The 26544-nt window shown below is 54.9% G+C and overlaps 1 protein-coding gene across 1 annotated transcript in view; it reads left to right on the top strand.

Annotated features, from left to right (window-relative positions):
* The window catches only part of CSMD2 (CUB and Sushi multiple domains 2), a 495152-nt gene that overhangs the window by 278530 nt on the left and 190078 nt on the right, over nt 1-26544 (top strand). The window contains 2 exon segments of the mRNA XM_077844850.1: nt 17361-17687; nt 21241-21435. Coding sequence (XP_077700976.1) covers nt 17361-17687; nt 21241-21435 — 522 coding nt within the window.

Below are 26544 nucleotides of genomic sequence, written 5' to 3' on the forward strand. Positions count from 1 at the left end.
GAGGGGCAGTCCTGAGTGCTGTTGGACGTCCCTGTCCTGTACCCACTAGAAGCCCGTGGCACGCACACCCCTCCTGTAGCTGGTTGTGACAACCAAAATGACTCCCTATCGGACACTGGCCGGTATCCCCTGAGAGAAGGAGCACCCAAGATTGTGACCCACCAGTCCAGGGCACTCTACACTTGACTTGCCAGATTCGAAAGATGAAGAACTCTGTGTTTTTGCATTTTAAGTGAGGCTGTGGTTAAAGCCTGTAGGATTGCAATGGTGGGAAAGCTTGGGGTGAAGGAGGATGCCAATACTTCGTAAATGGTTTATTAACCATTAACCCTACGGCTTCATGGAATATTCTCTTTTCTCATTTTACCAGTGGAAACAAAGCCCAAGGAGACACGGGGACTAGCTCAGAGGTTGTAGGACCACTAAGGGTTGGGCTGGGATTTGAAAGGTTCAGTGACGGAGTGGGTTCCTACCCAAGCCCTCTACTATCTCCACTGTGCCGGATTTCCAGAATCCAAGGGCTCATGTGCAGCAGCAAGGACAAGGAGGCCTTAGGGCCAAATTACTAGCGCAGGGTGTTGGCTGAGTTCCTCCCGTGAAGTGTCAGAGAGGGACAAGCATTAAGCAAATTCATGAAGGCTGGACCCAAGACCCTCGTTGGAACCGTAGGAATGCGGTCTGCCCATGTGCAATATGCGGGTGCCCAAGCATTGCCCTAGCTTTACTTTTTCTCATTCCTTCTACCCATCCGTTGATCCATCCATCGTTGATTTATTGAGCACCTACTGTATACAGGCTCAGCTGCATAAGAGCAGATGTTCTGGTCCAATCGTAACCCGGAAGGCCTCCGGGGATGATCTTGCTCATCTGGGGATGGAGGAGGAGGGGTATCTCTTGAGCCTAGCCTTACGTAGTGTGCTAGGACTCCTTTGGGAAGTATCTGGAGCACAGGGGTCATAACTCAGCACAGGCTCTTGGTATATTCTAGTATTTTAAACATTTAAGTAAATGTAGACGTTACAAGTAAAATACTCTTCATTTCACTTCTTTAAACCAAAACTGATTTCGGCCAAGAACCTTGGCTGTTCTTTAATTCTTATCCACATGCGTCCATAGTACGCGTGGTTTTGTAGGGAACATATCAACCCCCATTCTGTGTTACGGGTCACGTTACCTTACCAGGCTGCTGCAGGTCTCTCGCGCTTTCCATCCTTAGTTATCTGCGGAATATTCTATTTACTGGATGGAGCCTTGGCCTAGTCAAGTGTCTTGTTCAGTTATTTTACATAAAGCTGGAATGAACATCCTTACGCACGTAGCTTTTTTTCTTTTTTTTTTCTTTCTTTTTTTTTTTTTTTTCCTGCGTCTTCTCTTGAACTCTAATTCCTTAGGGTGGATCTCCAGAAGTGAGGTTGTCAGGCTGGAGTGTGAGCATTCTGACGGCGCTGGGCGTATGCACGGCTCCCCCAAAGTGCTGTGCCGGTTCATGATGCCAGTAACAAAAGCTGTACGATCAAGGATGATATTCATAAAAAAAAAAAAAAAAAGAATGATATTCACGTACCGTGTGGCCTTCCCACCCAGAAACATGGCGTCTCTCTTTCACGTTCCTCTGCTTTCGCTTTTCCAGATACCGCAACGTTGCGGTTTTCCTCATCTAGGTCACATAACATACTGCTTGCAACCTTTATCTGCATCGCCAAACCCCACGTATCTGGGTGACCTTTTATAAAACTGCTGATTTAATAAGTCCAGTAAATCCCCAGCAACACACCCTTGCCGGTTTCCGTAAGGGGCCACATGTTGTGACCCATGCTGTGTCCTCAAAGAGCTTGACCTCAAAGAGCTTGCCCTGATGCAGAGAGGGACATAATTTTGCAAATTAAAGGGGGTTCTCGTGGTTCAAAATTTAGTTTTTTCAACTAGAAAGCATTGGTGATACGGATGCATTTAGGATCCACCCCATGAGGATTCATTCTTTTATTTAGCGCATATTTGCGGAGCGTCTGCACCGGGACAGGTATCCTGGTGGGTGCTAAACGGGAGCAACAGCCCCCCACCCTCACGGAGCGTAGAGGACCGCAGAGCCTGGAAGATAGGAGGACGAGGTTGTGCTCCTGTTGGGACGGGGACGTGCAGGGAGCAGCCTGGCTCTGAGACGAGCAACGGGGTCTGAGCCCATCCACAGGGACGCCTAGTAGACTCGCCAGTGCACACTGGTGCACACACGAGTGCACCGCCCACCCGGGCCTCGGTGTGCAGCGCTTTCTGCAGCTCCTGGCTGCTTTCCTCCAGCCCAGCTGCCGGCCAGTCCTGTCTACAGGGCGCGGGAGCACTTGCTGCTTGCGATCCCGTGTGGCACATGCCTGCCCTGACATGCGGCTCCCTGAGGGCCGTGCTGGTATTTTCCTTTACAGTTTGGAGGTGCTCATTCTCCACTGTGGCAAGAAACACTTGCAGTTTTTTGTGCATCTAGTTTCCCAATCTATTTTCCTATTTTTTATTATTATTATTATTTTCCATTTTGCATCGTACATTCATTTTATGCAGACAAACCCTCAATATTAGTGATCCCTCTTCAAAGCCGACGGAGTTATCATCCACCATGACTCTGAGAGGCAGTTTGTTCTATTTTTGGTTATTTGTCAGTAATTTGATTTTTTAAAAAATATAATTTGCTAATCCATGTGGAGTTTATTTAGATGAATGTATAATGTATGGTCCCAACTATTAAGCAGTTTTCCAACACGATGTATTAAGCAATTCATTTCCCTTTTGATTTGAGGGAAATGAATTGTTTTATCACATACTGAATCCTCACATGCGGTTAAGTCTGTTTCTTGAGACACCACTTTGTTCTGCTGCTCTATTTCCATCTTAGCACCGGCATTGAATAATTTTAATTGTTGTTTTATAATATGTTCTAATATCTGGCAGAGCTAGAAACTACTCCTTCCTCCCTTAATTATTTTCTCTTTCAGAAATGTTCATTGTTATTCTCATCTGTTTGTTGTTCAAGATTAATTTTAGAATCATTTTGTCAGAGTAAAAAAGAAAAGGAAAGAAAGAAAGAAATCCTATTGGGATTTTGTATGTGCGCTCCTATTAAACCGTAAATTAACTTCAGCAAAATAGGCATTTTTATCATACACGGCCTTCCCATCCAGAAACATGGCATGTCCCTCTTTTTTGTTCATCTACTTTCATTTTTCTAAATATAACAGCTTTGTGGTTTTCTTCATAGAGGTCACATACATCGCTTGCTACCTTTATTTTTAAACAGGCAGGTACTTTTTTCACTCCCCTCCTACCTCGACCGCAGTGCCCCAGGCACAGGGGCAGCCCGTCTGTTTTTGCCTCTTCTCTATAGCTGAGCCCCGACTTTCCCTGTAAATATATACTCCCGGATTTTCCAGGACAAGAACAATTTCAGACATCCTTTCCTTTGGCCCAGAAAATATGACTGCAACAGACTCTTTGGAAATTGCCTTTTTCAAATGTTTGCAGCCAGAATTGGGATCGGCCAAGGTTTGACAGCGTCAGCCTCAGCGTGGGGCATAATATTCGTGGGCACGGTTCGTGGTCGGGGCAGGAGGCTGCAGTGAGGGCTGTGTGAGCATCCTCGGTTGATGTCAGGCTCTGCTCAGTTCTCTAGGCCTTCCCAGACCACAGGTGGCCCCAGGAGAGAAGCAGGGAACCCAGGGATGGCTTTGGGCCACATTTGGATTTTAGGCCAATTCCTAGAAATTGGAAACCAGCATGTGAGGCTCTGGGGCCCCCCCTTCCCTTGTTACCCAGCCCTCCAGAGCCCGACACTGAAGACAGGCGGTCTCCCTGTGCTAGTCCCATGCAGAGGTTGTGGTCAGCTGGGGGAGCAGACACCCGCTCTGTATGAGGGCCTCCAGTAATCCGGAGGAATAATTTCCTTGTTCAACGTCCGGGTGGTGATGGGAGGTGGGGAGGCTCTGGGTCTGCTCCTGCACTGGAGAAGGGACGCCATAGTCATGGCCAGGAAGCTTTCCCGGAGCAGAGGGGCTGCCTGGGGAGGGTAAGCCAGGGGTGAGGAGGGCTGGGGCCGGGGGATCTGGTCCCGAACAAAGGGATGGCTCCTGAAGCTGCTTGCCAGCACTTCCCATCAGGAGGCCTTAGGAAGTGGAGTCAGCACTTGTCCTCCCAGGCCAATGTAGGTCATGCATCCCCGGTTACCCTTACTCCTAAACAGGTGGCTGTTCGTGGAAGGGGGTAGCTTCTGGGTTGACGCAAGGCCTCCCCACGGAGAAGAAGGTCCACCCCTGCAGGGTGTCCCTGCCCCAGCCAGATGCTGCAGGATTAGGAAGGGCCTTCCCGGAGCAGGGCGTGGAGAAGAAATCAAGAACAGGAGCAGAAGCCCCGTCCCTAGAGGGGGGCACACATGTGGGACGGGGATGACAGAGAGCGGGGTCCTGTCCCAGTCCCGTGGGCCCAGCGGATGCCAGTTCTGTGGAGCCAAACTCAGACTTCACCCCCACTGGTCGGAGGGCATGGATCACTTTATTTTTAAATATGCAGATATTTTACGGGGAAAGGAGATATTTATGGGCTCAGATGTGGCTAGTCATTCAAATGACTCAAAGGCTTTGTGAAAGCAAGGATCTTCATCCCCGGAGATTCCGGTCCAGCAGGTCTGGGATGCATCCCAAGCATCGTGGTTCTAAAACCTTTCTAGGTGTAGATGTTAGGTTAGCTCCGCACCCCACTAATATGGACAGCTACTGCGTGCCAGCTGCTTGCAGGGGAGCCGTGCGTGCGTGCTGAGGGGTTTGGTCTCCCGGCAAGACGGCGGCCTCCCGAGGCGAGGGGCTGCGACCTACATGGCCCTGTGTTGTGAGTCTTGCCAGCGCCGCCAAACATCACCGTGCCAACCATAACGATGGCGGCAGCAGCGTCCCGTCCTCGTGGTCATAAGGCCTCTTTGCATTATTACGGTAATCGATGCGGCCACACAGTGCCCCCGGAATGTAAAGGAAGAAAAGCATCCCAACTGGAGGATTCTCAGAGGACTCCTGGGAGGATCCTAGCCCCGGCGGACTACCAGCCCAGGCCGACTCGGGAACCTGTCCAGAACCAAACCGCAAGCACCGCCGAGCGCAGGGCCCGGTGCAAGTGCTACATTCCCACATCTGGGAGTCCCAGCCCCCTGGGCGGAACGAGGCTGGGAAAACAGAGCTTTAGGAGCGCAACCCTGCCTATGGGGGTGGGGGGTGGCCCGTATCTGCCCCCCTCACTTCAGTTTTCACCTGTAGGGTCGCTCCGTCTACGCGCTCCGAGGTCACGTGTGCACTAAGTGGCTTCTTGTGGCCTCCCTGCATCCCTGCTTTCTCTGCCGCTCCGTGTTTGACCACCATGGAGGACACACGAGGTTTCACCAGGACGGCGTGGGGCCTGTACCCCCCTCGGTGCCCCTCCTCTGTTCCATCATCTCACTTGGTCCTAATTACGTCGCCAGCAGCCCCGGGCGTTCCGGGTGTCCTTGGGCTCTGTGGCTCCCGGGAAAGGTACCACTCACTTTCCCTGGATCTTTGGCCTTCTAGGAGGTCTTGGGCCACCCTTCTTGGGTTCACAGGTCATTCTTCCAGCACTTGCGTACGAAGGCAGTATCCTGGGGAGCTCGGGGAAGATGGGCGGCTGCCATAGGCTACGTGATTAAGCCCCTTCTTGCTCTGGGAGTTAGGTCAGACTCTCCCATAGTCCTAAAGGGGATCTCTCGGGCCACCCCGAGTTCCCCTGGGTCCCTGTGGGTGCAAGGACATGCAAACACGCTTCCTTATGATCACGGTGAGCAGCCACCAAGTGTTCGTTTCCTGTCTTCAGTGGGTGGTGGTCTAGGGTATGGCTGGGCTCTGGGTGGCCAGGACCATGGCGCGTTCTGGGCTCCCCGGCTGAAGATGCTGCGCCGAAACAGCCCTACAGGAGATGGCACGGCTCTGTGGCCGGGCTCCGGGGAAGGGGACAGGCCCTTCGGAGCTGTCACAGGTGGAGCCTGCACCCTTTCTTGAATTGTCTGTGCATTAGGGAAGGCTCGGGGTCCAGGGCCATGTCTCAGCCCCAGAACTCTTTCCCCAGATAACGCCTGTGCTGTTTGGTTGACCAGGATGAAAACCTGCTGACGCCGATCTTCTCCGTTGGTCGAGATCTGATGCTGTTGCACAGAAAGAGCCCCCATGAGGGTCATTCAGGGATCCTGGGCTCTCGGGCAGCCGAGGGACCTACAACGGTGAGACGCACCCTTGCTTGGCCCTCGAGGAGGACCGGGTCCTCGACCCACTGTTCCACCCTCATGGCTCAGCTCTTCAGAATCCCAGACAAAACCCAAGATCGACAGGCTAGCCCTCAGTGTAGACCTCTCCGGCACCAGGCCCCCGTCGTACCCCCCGCCTCGTGTCTCCTCCCACTACTTGGCCTTCCCCTGGAAAGTGGCACCAAGTGCAGTTAGCATCCAAGCCCTCCGTCGGGCCCATAAAGGGGTTTGGTGAGAATGTTCTGGATTTGGAAATGCCCACTCACTCATCGCGGAGGAGAGGGACTAAGGACCGGAGAGCAAAACCTGGTCTGGGGTCTTGCTTGGTTGCACAATGGGCTGTGGCAGGAGAAGGGTGGGGAGGTGCCCGTCCTGCTGCGTCCGTGGGCTACTGAGCCTTGGAGACGGGCTGACCGGGAGCGTCAGCAGCAGGCCTGGCAGACGCCCCATCTCAGACTCGACAAAAATGGGTTGTATCCCTCCCTGCGCCCGGCGGGTACCGTGCTCCACACTCAGTGCTGAGCTCAGCGCTCAGAGGCGTCGTCACGGGGAGTCTTCACAGCAGAGGTGCGATTTAGAAGTTATTAGTCCCATTTCTTAAAAAAAAAAAATTAAAAAAAAAGTTAGTCCCATTCTACACATGTAGACATGTAGACGCAGCCTCTCACCCCCCAGCCCCTGCCCAAAAAAAAAAAAAAAAAAAAAGTGCACAAGTGAAAAATACCAGGCAAACCCACATTTATTTTTCAGGATTAACACGTGTTCCAGTGTGGGAGTACGGGCTTGGCTTGGCTGTGTCTGTTTTTCAAAGAATTCATGATCTGTTTTCGAGGCAAAAGCGAAGCCCCGCGAGTGTAGACGCGATCTCTTCCCCGGCACGCATAGTGGGGGCTTTCCTCGTGCTCTGGTCCTCAAGGTTCTAGACCCGTGCAGGGAGCGGCGCTGGCGACAGGAGGCCTGGTCAGCAGCTGACAGGCACGTCGGACCCGCGGTCAGAGCCCGGGTTCGAGGAGGGCACAGCGCCGGGCCTGGTCTACACAGCGGCCTCCATGAAGGGCCCTCAGGTGTAGGGAGCAGCCCACACGTGTTTAGATGCACTTGGGGCCGTTCCAGCATCTGTCTTCTGTTTTCAAAAGCGTCCCGTTTGGGCAACGCATTATTGGTACCGTAACCGTGACCCAGCAGACGTTATGCCAAGAAGGACTGGATGCTGAGGGGCTCTCCGGGCCCAGGCCGATGAGGCAGGATGTGACGGGCCCTTCCTACCCGTCCCCACCCCCGTGCCACTCACCCCTCACTCACTGCGCCCAGAGTCCCAGGCCCCTTTCCAGTCCTCAGGCTCTCTAAGCTCTTTCCTGCCCCAGGGCCTTGGCACCTGCCGTCCGCAGTGTTGGAATGTTCGTCAGGGGACTGGGTGCTTGCACCTGTTGACCGCCGCATCCCCAGGCCAGCCTCGTCTGGCCACCCTCTCCGACAGGCGGCCCTTCACCTTCTGGGTCCTTCACGTCCCTTCTCGAGCAAGTCCAGAGGTCTCGGTGGGCTGCAACAGCAGACACTGGTTTCTCACTCGGATCCTGTGAGGGCCGCGGGGCCGCTGTGGCTCGGGCGGTGGCCGGGCTCTACGTGGCCCTCGCTCCGAGATCCAGGCTGCGGGGCCATGTGGACGGAGGGCACGCCGTCCCGGGTGGCAAGCAGGGACTCGGGACGTTAGCGCAGGGCCGCAGCGGGAGGCGGGGACGGACGGACAGGCCACACGGCTCAAGAGAAGCGCTGCTTGACCGAGTTTCCCGGTGGACGGGAGGAGGGAACGTTCTAGAAAGATAGCGTGACCTGGGCGAGACGGAGTTAGCCTTGCTGTCTGCCCGTGAGTCGCCCGCGTGCTGGAATGTGAGAGGCGGTGGGGGGGTGGGCTTGCGAGGAGCCTGGGTCCCGGGTCTGTGTGTGGGGAGCCTCCGGGGGCCCGTGCGGCCCGAGAAGCTGCGACTCCCGAGGCCCCTCCGGAGCGGCCGCTGCAGCGGGACAGGGACCTGAGTCGGCGGGCAGGCCGGGGCTGCGACAGGGCCCGGACAAGGGTGACCGCGTGCTTGGCCCCCGGCATCGGGGGGACGGGGAGCAGCGGGAGGGGGCGGCGTTCACCCTCGAGGTGCCCCGGGATCCCGAGACCAGGGCTCCAGGTCCCTCCCCGGGGGGGCGGGGGGTGGGAGGGGAGCCCCCAGCACCACGCAGGGGGCTGAAACGGCGCTGAGCCCAGGGAACATTCCAGACCCCGGAATCCCCAGAAACCGCATTTGAGGGAGCGGACTGGGGAGTCCGGGACGGGCCGTGTTTGCTCTAATCTGCTGCGTGGCAGAGTCCCCGCGCCTCTCCACGCTCCGAAGCGTCCGGTTCCCAGGAGCGCCGGGTCAGCGTCTCCGCAGCAGCACCCGTGCCCTCCCCCGCGGCCCCGACCGAGGCTGGCCACCCTGACCTCCTCTGAGGAGGCGGCCGCCGCATGCCTTGTCCCCTCGCGCGGCCTGCCTCTGTCATGGCGCCGACTTCGGGGAGCAGAGGGCTTGCTTCGGGGTCTCACCAGCGGCCCCCCCCCCCAGCCGTGCTGGGCACCCCGCTCACTCCTGCGGTGCTCGGGTGGTAGCGACATCACAAAGGCCGCAGGAGGCACAGGCCTGGGGCCCAGAATGGTGGACCCGGGGGGCCGTGGGGGTGCGAGGTGGGAGACTGGCCCCCACGGCCTGTGCACGTCGGGCGGGGGGGGGCTCACAGGAGCCTGCGGGCGGCAGCCAGAGCTGTTCTCCCGTGGTGCCGTCTGCCCGCGCCCCTCAAGGCCTCGCCTTGCACCTGGCACTGGGCCGCGACCCCAACCCCGGCAGGCGCGAGAGCCTCGGCATGCACTGGCCCCTCGTGCTTCTCTCCATCCAGCGACCAGCCCCGCACCCTGCAGGCCCCGGTGGGGAACGCGGCGCGGTGCACACGGGCCTGCGCTCTCCAGAGCGTGCGGCCCACCAAGTGCCCGCGTCCCTGCTGACCCTGCGCTCAGACATGCTCGTGACCCTGGTCTCCCCGCAGCCTCGGGCTCGGGGCCCAGCGTGGGCTGTTGGAGAAGCCTGCTCCGGGGTCTCCCCCACCCCACCTGCTGGGGCCCTGGCGCCTCCTGCGCCCTCCACCCCTCTGCTCGGCCTCCCGGCCCCCATCTGCTCGGCCCTGCCAGCACCTGTTGAACTTCCCACAGCTTCTCCCCCGAGACGTCAGCCTGTCCCCCACGCCCCATCACACTGGCGTCTGGTCCCTTCCCACCTGCCCAGTCTGAGCCCGTGTCCACACAGCCGCCACCGACCTTGCCACCGAGACCCCGAGGGCGGCTTTGTGCCCCCCCAGGCCGCCTGCTGTCCCCCGCCTGGGGGCCGCCCTCAGGGTCTCCTCCCACCTGGCCTCTGCCTGCCGCCCAGCATCTGTCCATCCTCCTGCACAGTCCAGGCTGTCTGTCCTTCCCCCGCCGCCTCCCAGTGTTGCTGTGTGTCCCCACGTCCCTGTGGACCAGCTTGACTCCTCAGCCTCCCTCGGCCAGGCCTTGTGCCCGAGGGTGACCTTCCCCGGGACGGACCCCGTATTTGGAGACCATATAGATACTTAACTGTGATGAGCTGCAAACCTCTCCTCTGCGCTTGCTCCTCGGTATTGGGGTTTTGTTTATGGAGACTTCTGAGACCCCCAAGTTTGTCATTTCTGGGGCCTCAACACCACTTCCCGCGCGGTTTCTGCTGGGGTGTCCCCCCGAGAGAGCCCTCCTCACCACCGAGACCCTCACAACCCCCCCGTATCCCTCTTTCCGGTGGCTCCACGGCACGCTGGGCGAGTGTGAGTCTCACCCCCCACCGCCCGTCTGGGGGGACCCTCCGCCCTGTCCCCTCCACCCGCCATGGGCCTCAGGTGAAAGGCAGCCCCTCGCCCTCGCCCTTGCCCTCGCCCACGGGCTTAGACGGCCACGCCTGTTTCTGTGCTTTCCCCACGGGAAGCTCGTGCCTGGAGCTCTTCCTGTCGCAGCTTCGGGATATGTCCCGACACCTGAGCGGCAAGGGGTCCTCGGCTAGGGACATAGTAGGTACCTGCCACGGGCTCCGGAGCAGCCCGACCGGCGCCTGCGAGCCCGTGGTCCCCGCGCAGCACGAGGCTTGACCACCTGGACTCTCCTCTGCATCCGCGAAACCACAGTGGTGTCCTCCGTGGGGCTGCGGTCCGGGGCCGGCTGGCCCCCCATCCGCATCAGTCCCCATCCCTTAAGGGGATGTTGGCTCTCGTCACCTGTGTGTCCCCAACACACGCGGTCCTGACCAGTCCAAGGTTTCGGGAAAAAGAAAAAAATTGGTGTGAGTTGCACCTGGAGTCGTGTCCGATGCACACAGTGATTGGAGGATAATTGTCACTTTAAGACGTGAGCTCGTCCTCCAAAGACCTAGTGCGTCTCCTGCTTTTAAATGATCTTCATAAATAAATAAATAAATAAATAAATAAATAAATAAATAAATAAATAATCTTCTCTGCCTTCCAGGCAGTTTTGTTGTTTTCATGACACGGGCTGTGTTTGTTCATTGTTTTAGGACTGAACCTGATTTGCCAACACGTTGCATATGGGATTTCTTTTTTACGCGATGGGTATGTTGGTGTGTGAGTAGGCGGGTGTGAATATGTGTATAATATATACTGTTTTAGGGGGGTATTCGTATCAAAATTAATTTAAATAGCGAGGCTGTTATGGTGTGTTTAGAGTCTTAAAGCTCTAGCCACGAAACCACCTGCTCCTTAAAGCACATTGCAGTTCCCTCGGGTTTTCCTCTTCACACAAGTTTGGTATTTGAGAATTTGCCAGGAAATTCCGTTTTGTCGAGACTTCAGATTTGTCGGCAGGTCACACACGCTGTCTGTGACTCGCTTACCGCCGTAGCCGTCCTGTCCCATCTCCGCGCATTTGCACCTTCTCTCTCCTTATAGCTTGGGTAGCCCTCGTGGCGACACGTCTTGAGCGAGAAGTTTCTTATTTATGTACCTTTTCCATCATTCATTTCTGTTTTTTTTTTTATTTTTTTTTCATTTCTGTTTTTTATCTTTACCAACTTTACTCTCCCTTCCGTCCTTGATCTAGCTCAGTTCTCTCTGTAGCTTTTGAGTTCGAACATGCACTTCACTTATTTCTCTATGATTTAATGGTGAATGAGGCTATGAATTTTCTGTGAGCTGCAGCTTTGACCTCACATCATCATCATCATCATCATCATCATTATTTTTACTAGTCCGGGTTCACAGATTTCATTTCCTCTTTGAACTCGAGAACTTCTTCAAGAAAGAGTTCTGTGAGTTTTCAGATGATCTGCAGAGTCTTCTGTCTTCTTGGAGGGTCAACTTCTAGTGCGTCTGTGCTCGCAGCCCCACACTTCCTGCTTCACGGGGAGGTTTATGCAGATTTCCTCGTAGCCTAAGATAAAGTCCATTTCCGTAATATTTCACGGACGTTTGTAAGGAGGGTGATGTTCCTTGTTTGGGAGCCACACGGTTTCATATAACACATACACACTCAGAGTATTTTACAAATCCTCTTTATTTTTACTTACTTTTGATTTCAGATTAGTGTAGTTTCCTCCAACTCTTGCACTTTTTTCGCACTTTTTAAAAAAGATTCTATTTATTTATTCAAGATAGAGAGAGAGAGAGGCAGAGACACAGGCAGAGGGAGAAGCAGGCTCCATGCAGGGAGCCCGACACAGAACTCGATCCCAGGACCCCAGGGTCACGCCCTGGGCCGAAGGCAGCACGAAACTGCTGAGCTACCCAGCATCCCAACTCTTGCATTTTTAAAAAATAGTTTATTTGTTCTGTCTGAAGCATCCTGTCATATCTTCATTTTGGAACGCGTGCCTCATCCACTGCTTAAATATCACCTTTGGGTTTGGTTTCGCTTTCTCATATGCACCCCCCCCCTCCCGCCCGCCCCGTAATTGAATTATCATTTTGAAAGCCGGCAAAGCCAGCAAAGACAGCAACAAAAGAGAAGATAGTAAGAGAGAGTTTTTCAACAAGCCCCTTGTGTTTCCTACTCCAGATCATATCAAATAATGATCTGATGTTACACACGGTAATTATGCGTACACACCTGTTCATGAGTTTTCCGCCTTCATCGTTTTTCAGAAGTCTGAGCGATGGCAAGCCCTCTGATTTAAAAGTTTCTCCAAGGCTGAGATCCATGAGCATAATTCCTTCCAAAAAGCGTAGGCACCTTATCTCCGTGTTTTCACCTAGGTGCTTGATAGCGATGAGATGCAGTCACAGCACTTGATGTGTTCATTCTGGACACGGAGAGGCAAACCCCGCCACCCGAAGCATTCTGAAGTAGCACGCGGTGGGATTTTCCAGAGCGACAACAGTCAGACCTCTGTAGGACAACGCATACTCCCTTCCCCTGCCCTCGTGGCAACAAGTCTAACTTATTTCTAAGTGCATAAAATCGAGCTTAGTGGGGCCGCGCTCTTGTTCCGTGAGTGTCCGTTCATGAGCTTCGTCTCCTTCCAGGTGCGAGAGGGAGTGTCTCTTGGTGGCTTTCCGGAGGACTCTTGACCCAAAACGAGGTTTGTCCAAGAGTCCAGTGTGACATTACAGCCTCCACGGGTCTGATCTTGAGATTAAGACCCCCTTCGTGGGTGGTTTGCATTTGCCTCCACCAGCCCTTCTGAAACTGTACATTTAGGGTTCCCGGGGGAAGCTTCTAGAACCTGTGGGTGCTCTGGACCCGCTGTGGGAGTCTCCGGAGGCTCAGCGTGGGTGAACTTTGATACTCGTCTAATGTGAAGTCTGAGCTATCTTGGCCCCTTCCCTCGTGTCACTCTGTGTAAGCCGTGTGTCTTGTTCCAAAATGAGAATTATAGCTTACCGGGCTAGGCTAATTTGTACACGTGTATTGTCATAAATAATGTTTTGTCTCTTGTCTTGTTTTTTTTTTTTTTGAGCATTTACTCTGCATTTCCCCTCTTTATGCTTCCCCGTTGTTCCCTTTGCATTTCATTTTTTGCTAAATTGACTGCATTTCTTTTTCCCCTTTGGTAATTTTGAAGATAAGCTACTTTATAGTCTATTACTAATTACTCTTAACGTCTTTGAAAACATGGTCTAACCTATATTTCTCTAATTAACCACAGAAACTATATAGCAGAGTTTCTTGAAGATGAGGAAATTAGCATATCTCCTTGCTCCAACTTTGTGCTTTCTATCAGCGTCATGTGCAATGCTTTACCCTGGGGTTTGGGCAGGAGTGATATCTTTTATCTTCTCTTCGAAGGAATATTTGTTACGCTTGCATTCTGTTTTATAACTACGTTTATAGCAATTATTTAGATTCCTTACTATATGGCTCATTTGCCTGTTCCTAATCTTTTTTTATTCTTATTATTAACCATAACTTTCCCATATTTGAGTTCTTCATTTCGATTCATCTCTTGGTTGGGTAGAAAACACCTGTGAGTGGTTATGTTTGTTTTTGTTTTTGTTTTTTTTAATGAATGTTATGGGAATAACATATTTCTTGAGGTCTGACTCTGTTGTCTTTGCTGTTTAGCCACTTGGCTGGGCCATTCTCTTTTCTCCTCTAAATTATTTAGGAACAGGTCTGTACTGTGTCTAAGAGAAATGCATTGAGGGTCATGGCACAATATTTTGTCTTAGTTTCCAAAGCTGACTCAGGTATCCACCTGTTTTTCAGACTTTGGTCAATTCTCTTGCCGGGACGGAGGTGGGGAGGGAGGTGTGGAACAGGATGTGGACATGAGACACACATATTCATGCCCCCATCTTTTTAGACAGTATCCACCATTAAATACAGTAAACCCTTGAACAACATGGCAGTAGGGGTGCCAACCTCTCCCCACCCGACCCTGTTCAGTAAAAAAAAAAAACCCATATATGATTTTTGACTCCCCTAAAACTGAACCAATAGCCTACTGCAGACTGAAAGCTTTGCCAATAACGCAAACAGTTGATCAACACGCATTTTGCATGTTACGCGCATGATATGTTGTATTCTTACACTGAAGTAAGCTGGAGAAAAGAAAGTGTTATCAAGAAAATCATAAGGAAGAGAAAAAGCATTTACAGTACTGGGCTACATTTATAAAAAAAAATCCATGCGTAAGTGGACGTGTGCATTTCAAACCTGTGTTGTTCAGGGGTCAACCGTACTCATTGATTCATTCAGCAAGTATTGATTGAGCACCTACAGTGAATGCACCGGGCGTTGTGGGAGCCACTGGGGACTGAGAAGAGTCAAACAGACAAGACTTCTCGTCTCCTGGAGCATGTGTGTATGTGCTGGGTAGAGGGAGGGACAGACCGTAAACGGGTGGCAAAATCGTCTTCTAGGGGGATGGTAATGCTACCGTACGTATACAGCTGCTCAAAACGGTGCGCCTAGAGCTTTACAAGACGGCAACCCACTACAAAGGGGATAAAGAAACAAGAAAACTGTGATGGCGCCATGGTGGTGGAGGGGGATGGGGACTCGGGATGGCCTTCAAGTCCTCCTCTGCGGCAAATCCGTTGTGCGCACGCTCACGGTGCTTCTGACGGCCTCCCCTCTGAAATCACGGTACTTCTTTTTGCCTCCGATCCACCTCGGTGTGGTCCTACCCGTAGGCAGGTCTTGTGATTTTGCCCCCTGGTCTTCGAGGTCGTTGGCTTTGTTGGGTTAGGATTCCCCACGATCTGCATTACGCTCACAGCTGGAGACAGCACGGCCCTGCGGGGGCACCCTAGAGCCCCCCACGCCTGCGCTAATGTGAGGGTCAGGAGTCGACAGGTCGATACTCCGCAAATTCTAGGAACAGCCCATGGACTCCAGTTTTTGGCCCGGTGGGTAGTACTGTTCTCATAAGGGGATGTTGAGGGGTGGCTGAGAGCTTGGCCCCTGGAATCAGATGGACTTGAACCTGCTGTTGCCATTGACTGACCAAGCAACCCTGGCAAATTACTTAACCTCTGCGTGCCTCGGTGTCTTTGTCTGTAAAATGGGCTACCTACCAAATAGTGTTACTGACTAACGGATGACCGTGCTCGGAACAGGGCCTGCGCTTGGTCGTCATCATTAGCGTATCACCGCGATCACTATTAACCATATGTTGTGTTGCCTGAAGGCTTTGTCACGTCCGTCTCTCCCCTCGGCCCAGACTCTCTATTCCTCCAAAACGGGAGACTGTGGGAACACGACTGGCTGTGTCTTAGGGGCCAGGTTCACTTCGCAGAGTCGGATGGAATGGCTTTGAGTAGCAGGCGGGGAAGGGGATTCCTGATGTAGAAAAGGGGAAGATGGGTCGAGTCAAGGGAAGAAAGGAGCAGCTCAGCATAAGGAGCCACCAATTCCTTTGTTGTGTGCGTGTGCTTTTCTTGCAAGCATGATTTCATGATTATTTTTTTCACCTTAGCTTCATTATAATTAATAAGCCAAATATTGTGCTCACTTAAGTTTCAGTATCATTAACGCCCAACATCAATATAAATGTCATAAGGGGACTTAGGTGTTTGCGCATATTAGTTTTTACCCTCTTTATACTTTTACATTTGAAAGTGTTTAGTACTATATGTTGGCAAATTGAACACCAATAAAAAATAAATTTATAAATTAAAAAATAAAAGTGTTTCGTAGAAGCCTATATCATTTTTGCAGTCAGAAAAATTAAACACTGTTTTCATCTTGAAAAAGTATTACCCCAAAACCTATTACTCGAAAACAATTTTTATTCAGGGGCTCATGTCCAGCCTTTATCCACATGTAAATAAATGTGTAATAGCTGTAATCGGAAGTATACATATAATTTTATGATCTACTGTTTTACTTAAAGTGATGCTTAACGCTCTTTTTTCTGCAGGGTTGTATTTATCACTTAAATGATTTCTTTCAAACCCCATCACGTTAAAGGCTATAATTTACCTCGTATTATTAGGCTGGCATATAGGTTGTTCACATTTTTTTTCCCTCTGTAATGAAATTATGTCACTATAAACATCTTTGTCCACGTGGCTCTTTTTCTTTTGAATTAGTTCCTAGAGATTCCTGGATCAGAATATTTGAATATATATTGAATATATATATTCAAAAACTATTTGAATAGTTTTGTGGCTATTGATAAGAATTCACCTACTCCCTTCCAAAAGGATTATATCAGCTTTACTCTGCAACTGGCAATAAATACCTAGGAGTTTCCGCGAAGCCTCCACAATATTGGGCTGTATATTTTTTCTTAATTTTTTTTTTTACTAGTGAAATGCACGGTGTTTTTGTAGTCATTCTATTTTTTCTCCCACGAATCCCATGAGCCTACCCTCTGCTCATCTTGCTAATGTTCTTTTTTTTTTAATTTATTTTTCTTGCTGATGTTCTTTTTTTTTTTTTTCTTGCTGATATTCTTAAACAATTCTAAAAGCTCTACTTTAACATTGGTATTTACCCCTTGGCCATATTGGTTGCAGTTTTTTTTTTTCATTCTATTGTTTTTCCCTTTTAATTTTGGTTCAGTGCTTGCTTGTTTGCTTGCTACTCCATGTATATAGCACATCCCTTGCCTCAACCTCCCCCGGGGGCCTGTTAGTCACTGGCATGAAAAGGGTTTTAAAGTAAGTGGTTTCAGAGGAGTGTGTCCTTAGGGCAAAGCAGGCGGGAGGCCAGGAAGTGGGTAGGCCATGGGGATGGGCCAGCCTCACGCCTCCCCCAGGTTCCTCCAAGGCTTTGGTCTCTGGAAGACAGTTGCCCAGCACCCCCGTGCATAGTTCCGTAGCTTTGAGGCTGCCTGAATCCCGCGGGCACACCTGTCGTCCCATTTAGAGACCTGGGCCCGACGTGCCCTGCCCCGCCGCTACCCCGGAGACCGTGTCCGCCGAGGACCCAGCAAGCCTCCCGCCCAGCGCCCAGCGCCCAGTGCCCAGCGCCCAGCACCCAGCACCCAGCACCCAGCACCCAGCCAGTCCGCCCGACCCCGGTGTCGCATTTCTTCCTTGCTCGTTAGGCCCAGCAGGTGTCCCCGGGCGCTCCCTGACCTCCCCTGCTCCTCTCTTGCAGTTTCCTGCTTCTTCAACTTCACCAGCCCGTCCGGGGTCGTCCTGTCACCCAACTACCCCGAGGACTACGGCAACCACCTCCACTGCGTCTGGCTCATCCTGGCCCGGCCCGAGAGCCGCATTCACCTGGCCTTCAACGACATCGACGTGGAACCCCAGTTTGACTTCCTGGTCATCAAGGATGGGGCGACGGCCGAGGCCCCGGCCCTGGGCACCTTCTCAGGAAACCAACTCCCCTCCTCCATCACAAGCAGCGGCCACGTGGCCCGTCTCGAGTTCCAGACCGACCACTCCACGGGGAAGAGGGGCTTCAACATCACCTTCACCAGTGAGTCCCCGCAGGGTCGACAGCGCCCCCAGGGAGGAGCACGATGAGAGGGGCCCAGAGCCGAGGGCTGGGCGGGGTCGCATGATCAGAAACCAGAAAGCGCTGGCTGCTGGCCGGGGTGCTTTTCCTCGGATTCCCTCTCTTTTGAGCATTTGCTTCCCGTAGGTGTGACGTGTAAGGTCCAGCCTGGGCCCTTGCTGCTCCCTCCTCCCTCCCCTTCCTGGAGGGCAGCTGTGTCACCCGTCCTCATCGCCCACCCCCCTCAAGGTGCCCTCCCCTCCCCCGCTCCTTGAACACCTGCTTACGGTTGACATTGGGTGTCCCCAGCGGGGCTCGCGCTCTGCTTGGCCCAGTTCCCACCCAGGAGTCGAATCAGGAGCAAAGGTCTGCAGCGGCAGCGTTTCTGCTTGGATCTGAGGCTTAATAAGCTGTGTTATCGGGGCACTTCCCCGTTGCCCTCTCGGGGCCACAGTCCAAAACCTGTCCCCTCCCAGTTTCAACCCTGGGCCGCTTCTCTAGAAGCAGCCTGAAGCTAAGTGCTAATCCTTTTCATTCCTGTGTCTCCTGGGACCGTAGTGAGGAGGGGGGCGCGGGGCCGAGAAGCAGCAAGACTGCCAAGGTAGCAGCAGGTGCTCGTGGGTCATGAGGAGCCGTGGACCGCGCGAGCTCAGCCAACGCCGAGCAGGCAGGTGGGGCTGAGGCTGCACCTGCGGGGCAGGTCCGCAGATCTTCTCCGGGGGCCACTGTGAGATGCAAGCGCCCACTTCGCATCCTGCCCCACGCACAAACACGCACGGAGCCTGGCACCTCCCCCACACAACTGGGTCCCCGGGCCTCGGTGAGCTGGGGTCGTTGGGGACCTCGGGTCCCAGGGCACTGCCCAAGCTGGAGCCGCTTCCCAGCATCCCTTCCACACCTTGAGGAACACAAGCACACTTGCTAGCAACAATCTCAGGGCGTGCCTCTTCCCGGGACACCTGCCCCCGCCGCCCACTGGAAGAGGACGCAGGGCCCAGGCCCACGGCACCGCCTTCCCAGGCTCGCACTGCCGCTCCGGCCTCCAGCTCATCCACATGTGCTTGCTCCACATGAGATCATGAGCCCTGGACAGCTGGGGGCTTGCATGCTTGCCTCCGTGTCCCTGTGGCCAGCCCAAAGTCTGGACCCGCTAAGGATCGGCAAGTGCTCGCGGAACTGAGAGCTCCATGAGTGACCAATGCCCTTTCTCCCCCCCAACCCGGTGGGAGGCAGGAAGAGGAGGGGCGAGAGGCATCCTAGGGACGGTGAGGGCGGGCCACCCCGCAGGCTCAGTGCAGGTGCGCAGGGCAGCGGCGAGCCGGGGACGGCACTAGCTACTGTGTCCCGCCAAGGGCCTACTTTCCAGAAAGCAGCCGGCGCTGAGTCCTTGGTGGAGGCTGGATGGAGAGGCAGCAGGCGGGGACCTGACCCAAGGGAGGCTTCCTCCCCAGGGCTTCTCCGCACCTGAAAAAATGACACACGTGCAACACATACACACGGTGCAAACAGGGCATGTCAAAGAACAAGTGTTAATTAGGCCCCGGAGCCCCCCCACCTCCGCCCCCAGGGATGATTCTCGCCAGACTTTGCTGTTTCCAGAGATAGTTGGGTGCATAAATAGACATAATTGCTTTACACTTGGCCCCGTTGCTAAATCAGAATACCCAAGGGGATGAGGCCCTGGAATGAACATGTTTGGAGTGTTTGGAGCTGATGCCAGGGTAGCGGGTGCTGCAGGAGTCCACGGGCAGGTGTCGGGGGACAGACCTGAGGCTCCTCGGTCACACGTGGCCGACGATCATGTGGGCCGAGCTTCAGTCTGCGCCGCGTGGGGGCCCCCCTCCCAGAAGCCCCTCCGTTGCAAGACAGCACGGGCTGCTCCTCATCGTGCTCGCTTGAGGTCGGCGCCCCGGTAACAAGGACCACCGATCCCACTGCACGCCCAGCGCTCTGGGCAAAGCGGGTCCTTCCTCCTTCTGGGGCGTTTGAGCGATGATGCGGGCGGCTGCCACCCCCAGCACCCGGCGCGGCCGTACCCCGTGGCCGCCGCTGCAGGCCGCCCTGCACAGGTTCAGGAGCCAGGCTCTGTCTGCCCCTTCCGCACGCCGGGAAACTGCGGCTTGGAAAGGCGCACGGGTATTAAATCCTTGACTTAGAGCCTTTGCCCCTGACGTTGGACATGGCTCCATAGTCCCTTGTGGCCCCAAGCACCGCCCTGCTTCCGCAGCATCTCTTGAAACGTCAGGCAGCCTCCCGGCCATCGGCCCCGTGAAGGAAGCTGGGGCCCAAGTGTGGGGGCGCCCACCCGGCTCCACAGGGGATCATCACCTCATTGCCACATCAGAGGCCCCCCGCGCTGGCCTCCACTGGGAAGGACGCCCGGGTCTGCGGGGCTCTTGCCTCCAGCAAGACCCAGCAGCCTCTGAGGCCCTTGTGTCCCTGGTTGTGCACGTGTTTCAACCACTAGGGGATTTCGGAGGCTTGCAAACGGGTGTGCCCGCCCAGCCAGGGCGCCCGGTCCCCTGGGGGGCTCCGTCCTCACGACAGCAGGGATGCACGGGGCGTGTGGCTCAGAGGCTGATGCTCCAGAACCTGGCGCCCCTGGGGAGGGCGGGCTGGGGACGTGCTCCGTGGAGGCAGAGCGGGCCTGGGAGGAAGGCAGGGGATTCATACCGCGGAGTCCTTACCATCTGTCAGGCGCCGTCCCAAACATCCTCCACTGTAGGATTCATACCAACTTTCCTTTTATTTCTGTCCCAAAATGACCCTGCCAGGGAAGTACGGTCCCCACTTTATAGGTCGGGAAACAGGCTCAGCGCAATTACATAAGTTGCCCAGAACTGTGTACTGAATAAGAGGCAAAGCCCAGTGAAACCCGCACGTGCCCTCCCTCCCGTGCCCCATGCCCCTGCGTCGTCGCTTGTCTGGACGGGCGAGAGGCAGCCTGACGGCCGCGAGGAGATGAAGGGAATGGCTTCCGACAGGCTGGGGGCCAGGGCACCTGCTTTCTGATGCTTAGTGTCTATTAGTGTCACAGGACTCAGAGTCCAGCTCATCTGCAACATAAATGACCCCATAACTGTCTGCGGTTAGGGCAGCGCGGAGTGCATGTGACAGTAGGAGGCCGCCTGGCTCCTAAGCCACGTGGAGCCTCAGTTTCCTCATTTGTAGCCTGGGGTCATCGTGCCGACCTCATGGAGTTGTGCAGGCTGTGAATGAGCTGACGTGGGATACACTTGGCCCCGTGCCTGGTCCCAGGATGCCCGTTGGGACCAAGTGGGACTGGGTGCTCAGGACGGCGGGAGAGCCAGTGTGTCAGTGTCCTGCTCTCTGCCCAGGACAGCTCCGGGTCCCGGGGTCTCTGGTTCCGGGGCACCTGCCCCGCCTCCAGCACAGCGGGTCTTTGTGGAATGACGGGCGGGGGGGGGGGGGGCGGGGGGGGCCTGGGGCTGGGCTTAGAAGCTCACTTTCTCCGGGGGGTGGGGCCATCTGCGCACCGGCCTTCCTAATCACACCCTGACCCCCTTCCACACAGCCTTCCGACACAACGAGTGCCCTGACCCTGGCGTGCCAGTGAACGGCAAGCGGTTTGGGGACAGCCTCCAGCTGGGAAGCTCCATCTCCTTCCTGTGTGATGAAGGCTTCCTCGGGACCCAGGGCTCGGAGACCATCACCTGCATCCTGAAGGAGGGCAGCGTGGTCTGGAACAGTGCCGTGCTGCGCTGTGAAGGTACGTGCGGGCCGGAGCTTCGTCACAGACTCTGCAGAGGCCCAAGAGAGCCGTCTGTGTGGTCCTTCCCCCCTCCCAGGCCCCGGGCGGCCCTCTCACCCTCACCGGGGTGGCAGGGCTCTGTGGAATGACTTAGCATAGAAATTTGCATTGTAACTGGAGGAATGCTGGTTTGAGGCCATCAGGCATGAGGACGCCTCTTCTCTCAACGGAGAGCCCTCTCCGAAACCCCGCTTCCAGCTCCTGCCCAGGGGAGCTCTGTGAGCCCAAAGCATTGTCAGCGCTGCACAGGCTCAAGGCTTTCAGGCTGCCTGGCACTCTCTCCTCCACGTGCCAAGCACCCGGGCCAGCGTGTGGGAAGGCCAGGAGAACGAGCGGGGGAGCCGCACAGCACACCCCGCCCGGAGCTGACGGGTGGGAGGAGGATGAGGGGGGACCGCTGACCACTCGGTGCGTGTGGCGGAGCATCTGAGTGCAGGTGGGCTCTCAAGCCCCTGGGCAGAGGCTGGAATCCTGGCAGGTCACCTTCTCCCTCTGAGCCCCTGTCTGCTCCAGCTGAAAGCAGAGGGAGTGATAAGAACAAGGTATAAAGGGCAGCTCCTGGTGTAATGTGAGTTCCCAGAGGGTTCGCTGTGCTGCTGCTGGGTTGGAAGCTCCTGAGGTTAGGGCTCCTCCTTGGCCCCACAGCCACAGCTGGCAAATGGTTAGACACTTAGATGCTTGCTCAGTACTGGTTGGTGAGTTACTGGATGGAAGGATGGATGGATGGATGGATGGATGGATGGAAGGAAGGAAGGAAGGAAGGAAGGATGGATGGAAGGAAGGAAGGTTGGATGGAAGGTTGGATGGATGGATGGATGGATGGATGGATGGAAGGAAGGTTGGATGGATGGATGGATGGATGGAAGGAAGGAAGGAAGGAAGGAAGGAAGGAAGGAAGGAAGGTTGGATGGATGGGTGAAAGACCTTAAAATATCTGTTCTAGGTTAGTCCCTCCTAATGGCCTCCAGAGCCTGACCTCCCCTGCACCGACTGTCCTTTGCCTCCACCCTGGTGTTTACCCTCTGAGTCACCCCGGGCAAATGACTTGGCCCCTTTGTGCCCCAGCTGCCCCATGTATAAAGTGTAGCCTGGCCACAGGGTCATTGTGGGCATGCACTGTCCTTGGAGCAGTGGAGCCGTGTCTGGCAGGGAGGCAGCATTCAGTAGTGTTGGCCATGAGGATTATTTTAACCCAGATTTTAACCATTTCTTCACCAGACCTGTCAGATAAGTACTGCTCCACTTTGGGGGTTGGGTGATGCTCATCCATCCTTCCGGGCACCGGCCTCAGTCCTGCCCTGAGCAGATGGCTTTCCCCCCCACGTTCCCACAGTGAGGTCCACACAGTCTCACTGCTATTTTCTCCAGTGGAGTGACCTTTTTTGGAAATGACCAAAGCTTTAGAGTCAGAGAAACAAGGTGAAAGTCATAGCTTCACGCCTTCCCAGCCGTGGAACTAGGAGGTGACATCAACCCATCCTGGCAACAGCGGGGTAGCGGAGCGTGTGGGTTGGGGCTGCTTGCAGGTGAGGCACAGCCTCTGCCAAGCCCCCGTGCAGAGTCCAGGTCTGGAGGACTGTCCACCTCTCCTTCAGGCGCCCTCATCCTCCCTCATCCTCCCTCATCCTCCCTTCCGACGTCTGTGGTTGGCCTCTCCTTGGCCCACCTCCTCTAGGACACCTGCTGTCTCTCTTCAGCAGACCCTTCCCTTCTCCTAATTCCTTTTGTTCTTCGGGGGCCACTGCTGGGCCGCTCTCTTGGACACTTGGTCCCCAGTCATTTCATCTTTCCTGACCAGCTCCGCGACCTCTAGTCCTGTCTCCCCACCCAGTTCCCCGGGGGGACGGGAGCCCAGGCTCCCAGTGTCCCCAAGGCTGCGGGGGCCCCATCCTCGTGGGCTGACCAGCACCCGCCCCTGCACCAGGGCTTGGAAGCTGCAGACTGCACCCTCTGTGCGGCCTGCCCTCCTGGAGCGGGTGCTCCTTGAGCCCAGAGCTGCTGGTGCGTGGGGGCCCCGAGGCTGTGCGGGCATGCCCGACAGGACTAGACCCACTGTTTCACGGGGCAAGATCCTGATTTGGGGACTAAAAGGGCCCCGTCCGTCACTCGGGTGGGTGGGGGCGGGTGGGGGAGTGCCAAGATTGGAGCGCATCAGACACAGGGAGCACCCCAAGATCCGCACAGGGACGAGCCTGCTGTTTCCTCGGGGGGCTAGCCGCTTGCTGGCTGCTGGCCTGGCTGTCAGGGACCCAGGTAGCAGCATATCGGGGGAAGAGTGAGAGACCCCAGCTCGGGTGGTCAATCCCGGGCTTAACACCGTGGGGCAGTCGGGGTGGAGAGGCCCCTGAGGACACGGACCACCCCCCCTCCCCCCGGGGCTCCTCTCCCCCGTGTCCCAGCCCCGGGAGAAGCCTGCTTTGTAATCAGCATCTTTTGTCTTTTCCATTTTTTTTCTCATTGTGTTTTTGATTAAGTGTCCCCACCTTGTGGACAATTAAATGCAAAAGCTAATAGTCTTAAAAAAAAAAATCTTTTAATATATGCTAAGAGCCACTTAGCTTCTAAGAGGCTCTAATGGGACAAGGGAGAAAATGGCATCTTCCCCTAAATTTAGAAAGAAGGACGATCATCCGGTTGCTCTACTGCAAAGTCGGCGAACTTTTTCTTAAAGGGCCATCTGGGGAGGTGTCCTGGGCTTCGGGGCTGGAGGGGCCTCTACTCAGGTAGACGGTACCTAAGTGGACGGGCTGGATTTGGCCCCCAGGCTGCCCCCGGGTGTCTCTAATAAATAAATTTCTTTAAAAAATCTTTAAAAAAAAAAAAAAGCAGGTTTTGACTCTTCCCATCCTGATAGAAAATTAAAACAAAAGGAAGTGTATTGTCTGTGGCAAAAAACCAAGAAGACAGGACCCCACATGGAAGCATCAGAAATTGGCAGCATAAAACAGAATGACAGCGGTGAGACAAACACATCAGTTATGACAGTAAAGGTAATTAAACTCCCTATTAAAAGACAAAGAATCTAAAAAAAAAAATTAAAAAAAAATAAAAGACAAAGAATCTCAAAGAGGGTTTAAGAAAAAAAAAAAAAAGGCTGCTTATAAGAAATACCCAGGGTGGGGGGGGTAAAAGGAGATCGATCATCTACAGTGAGTACGTAGACTCATTTTTGCAGTAATACTTGGTGGTTGTAAAAAAATCTAAGCAAAACAAACAAAAAATCTAAGCAATACGTAAGTGCGATTAAGTTCAAACTGAAAATCCTCATTTCCCCACCCGACTTCCTCGCACAAAGTGGTTTGAGTTTGGTGTGAACGCGTCCACGTTGTTGCTCTCCGGGTGCAACACCCCATGTGTTACTTTTATAATCAGAAAATTACAACGTCCTCTAGAAACGACCGAAGGCCGGTTCTCCCCTTGCGCACAAGAGGAATCGGAGTCATCGTTGTCGTAGCTCATTTAGGCCTCAGAGGAAGGAGTCGGGGCGATCACTGAGGCCCTGACATGATCTCGCCAGCTCGCCTGGTCCCCCCCCACCCCAGGAGAAGGATGTCGTCCTGCTCCGAGCACAGGAAAGCGGCAGCCAGCCAGGTGGCTTGTCCTGCCTGCGACCCCCCAGCCACTGACGGCCAAGCGTCTGCATCGCCCTGGGGTCGAGGCTGAGTGCTCCGTGTAGGTCGGTGTACAGAATCCTCACGACAACCCCAGGAGGTGAGAACCGCTGTTGTCCTCCTGTCCCAGATGAGACAGCTCAAGTGCAGGGCAGTGACGTGATTTATCCACAGCGAAGTGCGTGGGACAGTCAGGATCCCAGGCCGACAACCGCTACTTTAAAAAAAAAAATTATTTGTTTATTCATGAGACACAGAGAGAGAGAGAGAGAGAGGCAGGGACACAGACAGAGGGAGCCCGACATGGGACTCGATCCCGGGACCCCGGGGTCACGCCCTGGGCCGGAGGCGGCCCTACACCGCTGCCCAAGAACCAGTACTTCTAAGCACCAGATGAGGCCTGCGTGGTTCTCGTTCTGGGCGTGTGGAACTGCTTCTGGCCACCGGCACCTCCTCCGAGGGGGCAGTCAGCCTGGCGCTGCCCCGTCCACCCGCAGTGGCCGGCAACCCGGGCCCCAAGCCACACCGGCCACTTCCTAACTGTGCTTCTGGACCCGTGGGCGGACCCCTTGTCCCGGCTCCCGCGCTCTGCGGTCAGGCCCACAGCGGTGCCCGCCTCACGGGGGGTCGTGAAGGCAAACGCACGGGGAAAGAGAAAGCTCGGCGTCTAGCCCCCATGAGGCTCGGGGAGGACTCGCTCTTGGCCCCCTTGTGCCCCAGCTCTGTTTGCGGGTGCTCCCCGCCTGGCGCAGCTTGAGCGGTGGGGAGCAGGAGGCGTGGGCCCCGTCACGGGGGCACCAACCCCTCACCAGCAGCCCGGGGCGCCATCGGAACCGAATCCCACAGCTCTGGAAGCTAGAAGGCCAAGGTCGGGGGGTCTGCAGCAGCCGGGTTCCTCCTGAATACGCTCCCTTGGTGGCTTCCAGATGGCTGCGTCCTCACGTGGCCTTTGCGTTCTCACCTTACGGGGACGCCGGTCCTACTGGACCAGGGCCACATCCTGATGATCTTATTAACCTTGCTTACGACTCTTTCAGGGCTCTCGCTGCAAAGACTCCTGGGGTTAAGGCTTTATCCTATGAATGTGGCAGGGGACGAAGTTCGGGCCTAACACCCCGTCTGTCTACCCTTCAAACAGGATTTCGTTCCTTCGACAAAGTATTTATTGAGCACCTGCCGTGCGCGGGCACTGGGTCGGGCACGGGGTCCCTCTGCGGTCTTGGTCCTGAGCTCTTGTCTGTGTGCAAGGCAGGAAACCTCCCCGTCTTGGCTTCCGTTGTGTGTGTGCGTAGGGACTGTGAGTGTGAGCGTGAGTGTGTATGAGTGTGCATGCATTTCCTTTATGTGCCCCCCACGCCTTGAGCGGAACGTTCCAGACAGTGCACGCCAACCACGCAGCTTCACCGGGTCCAAACTCGCAGCCTGTTTTGCGGCATCCGTACCCCTCCCCGTCGCC

This window comes from Canis aureus, chromosome 13 (assembly GCF_053574225.1).
Source record: "Canis aureus isolate CA01 chromosome 13, VMU_Caureus_v.1.0, whole genome shotgun sequence".
Lineage (NCBI taxonomy): Eukaryota > Metazoa > Chordata > Mammalia > Carnivora > Canidae > Canis > Canis aureus.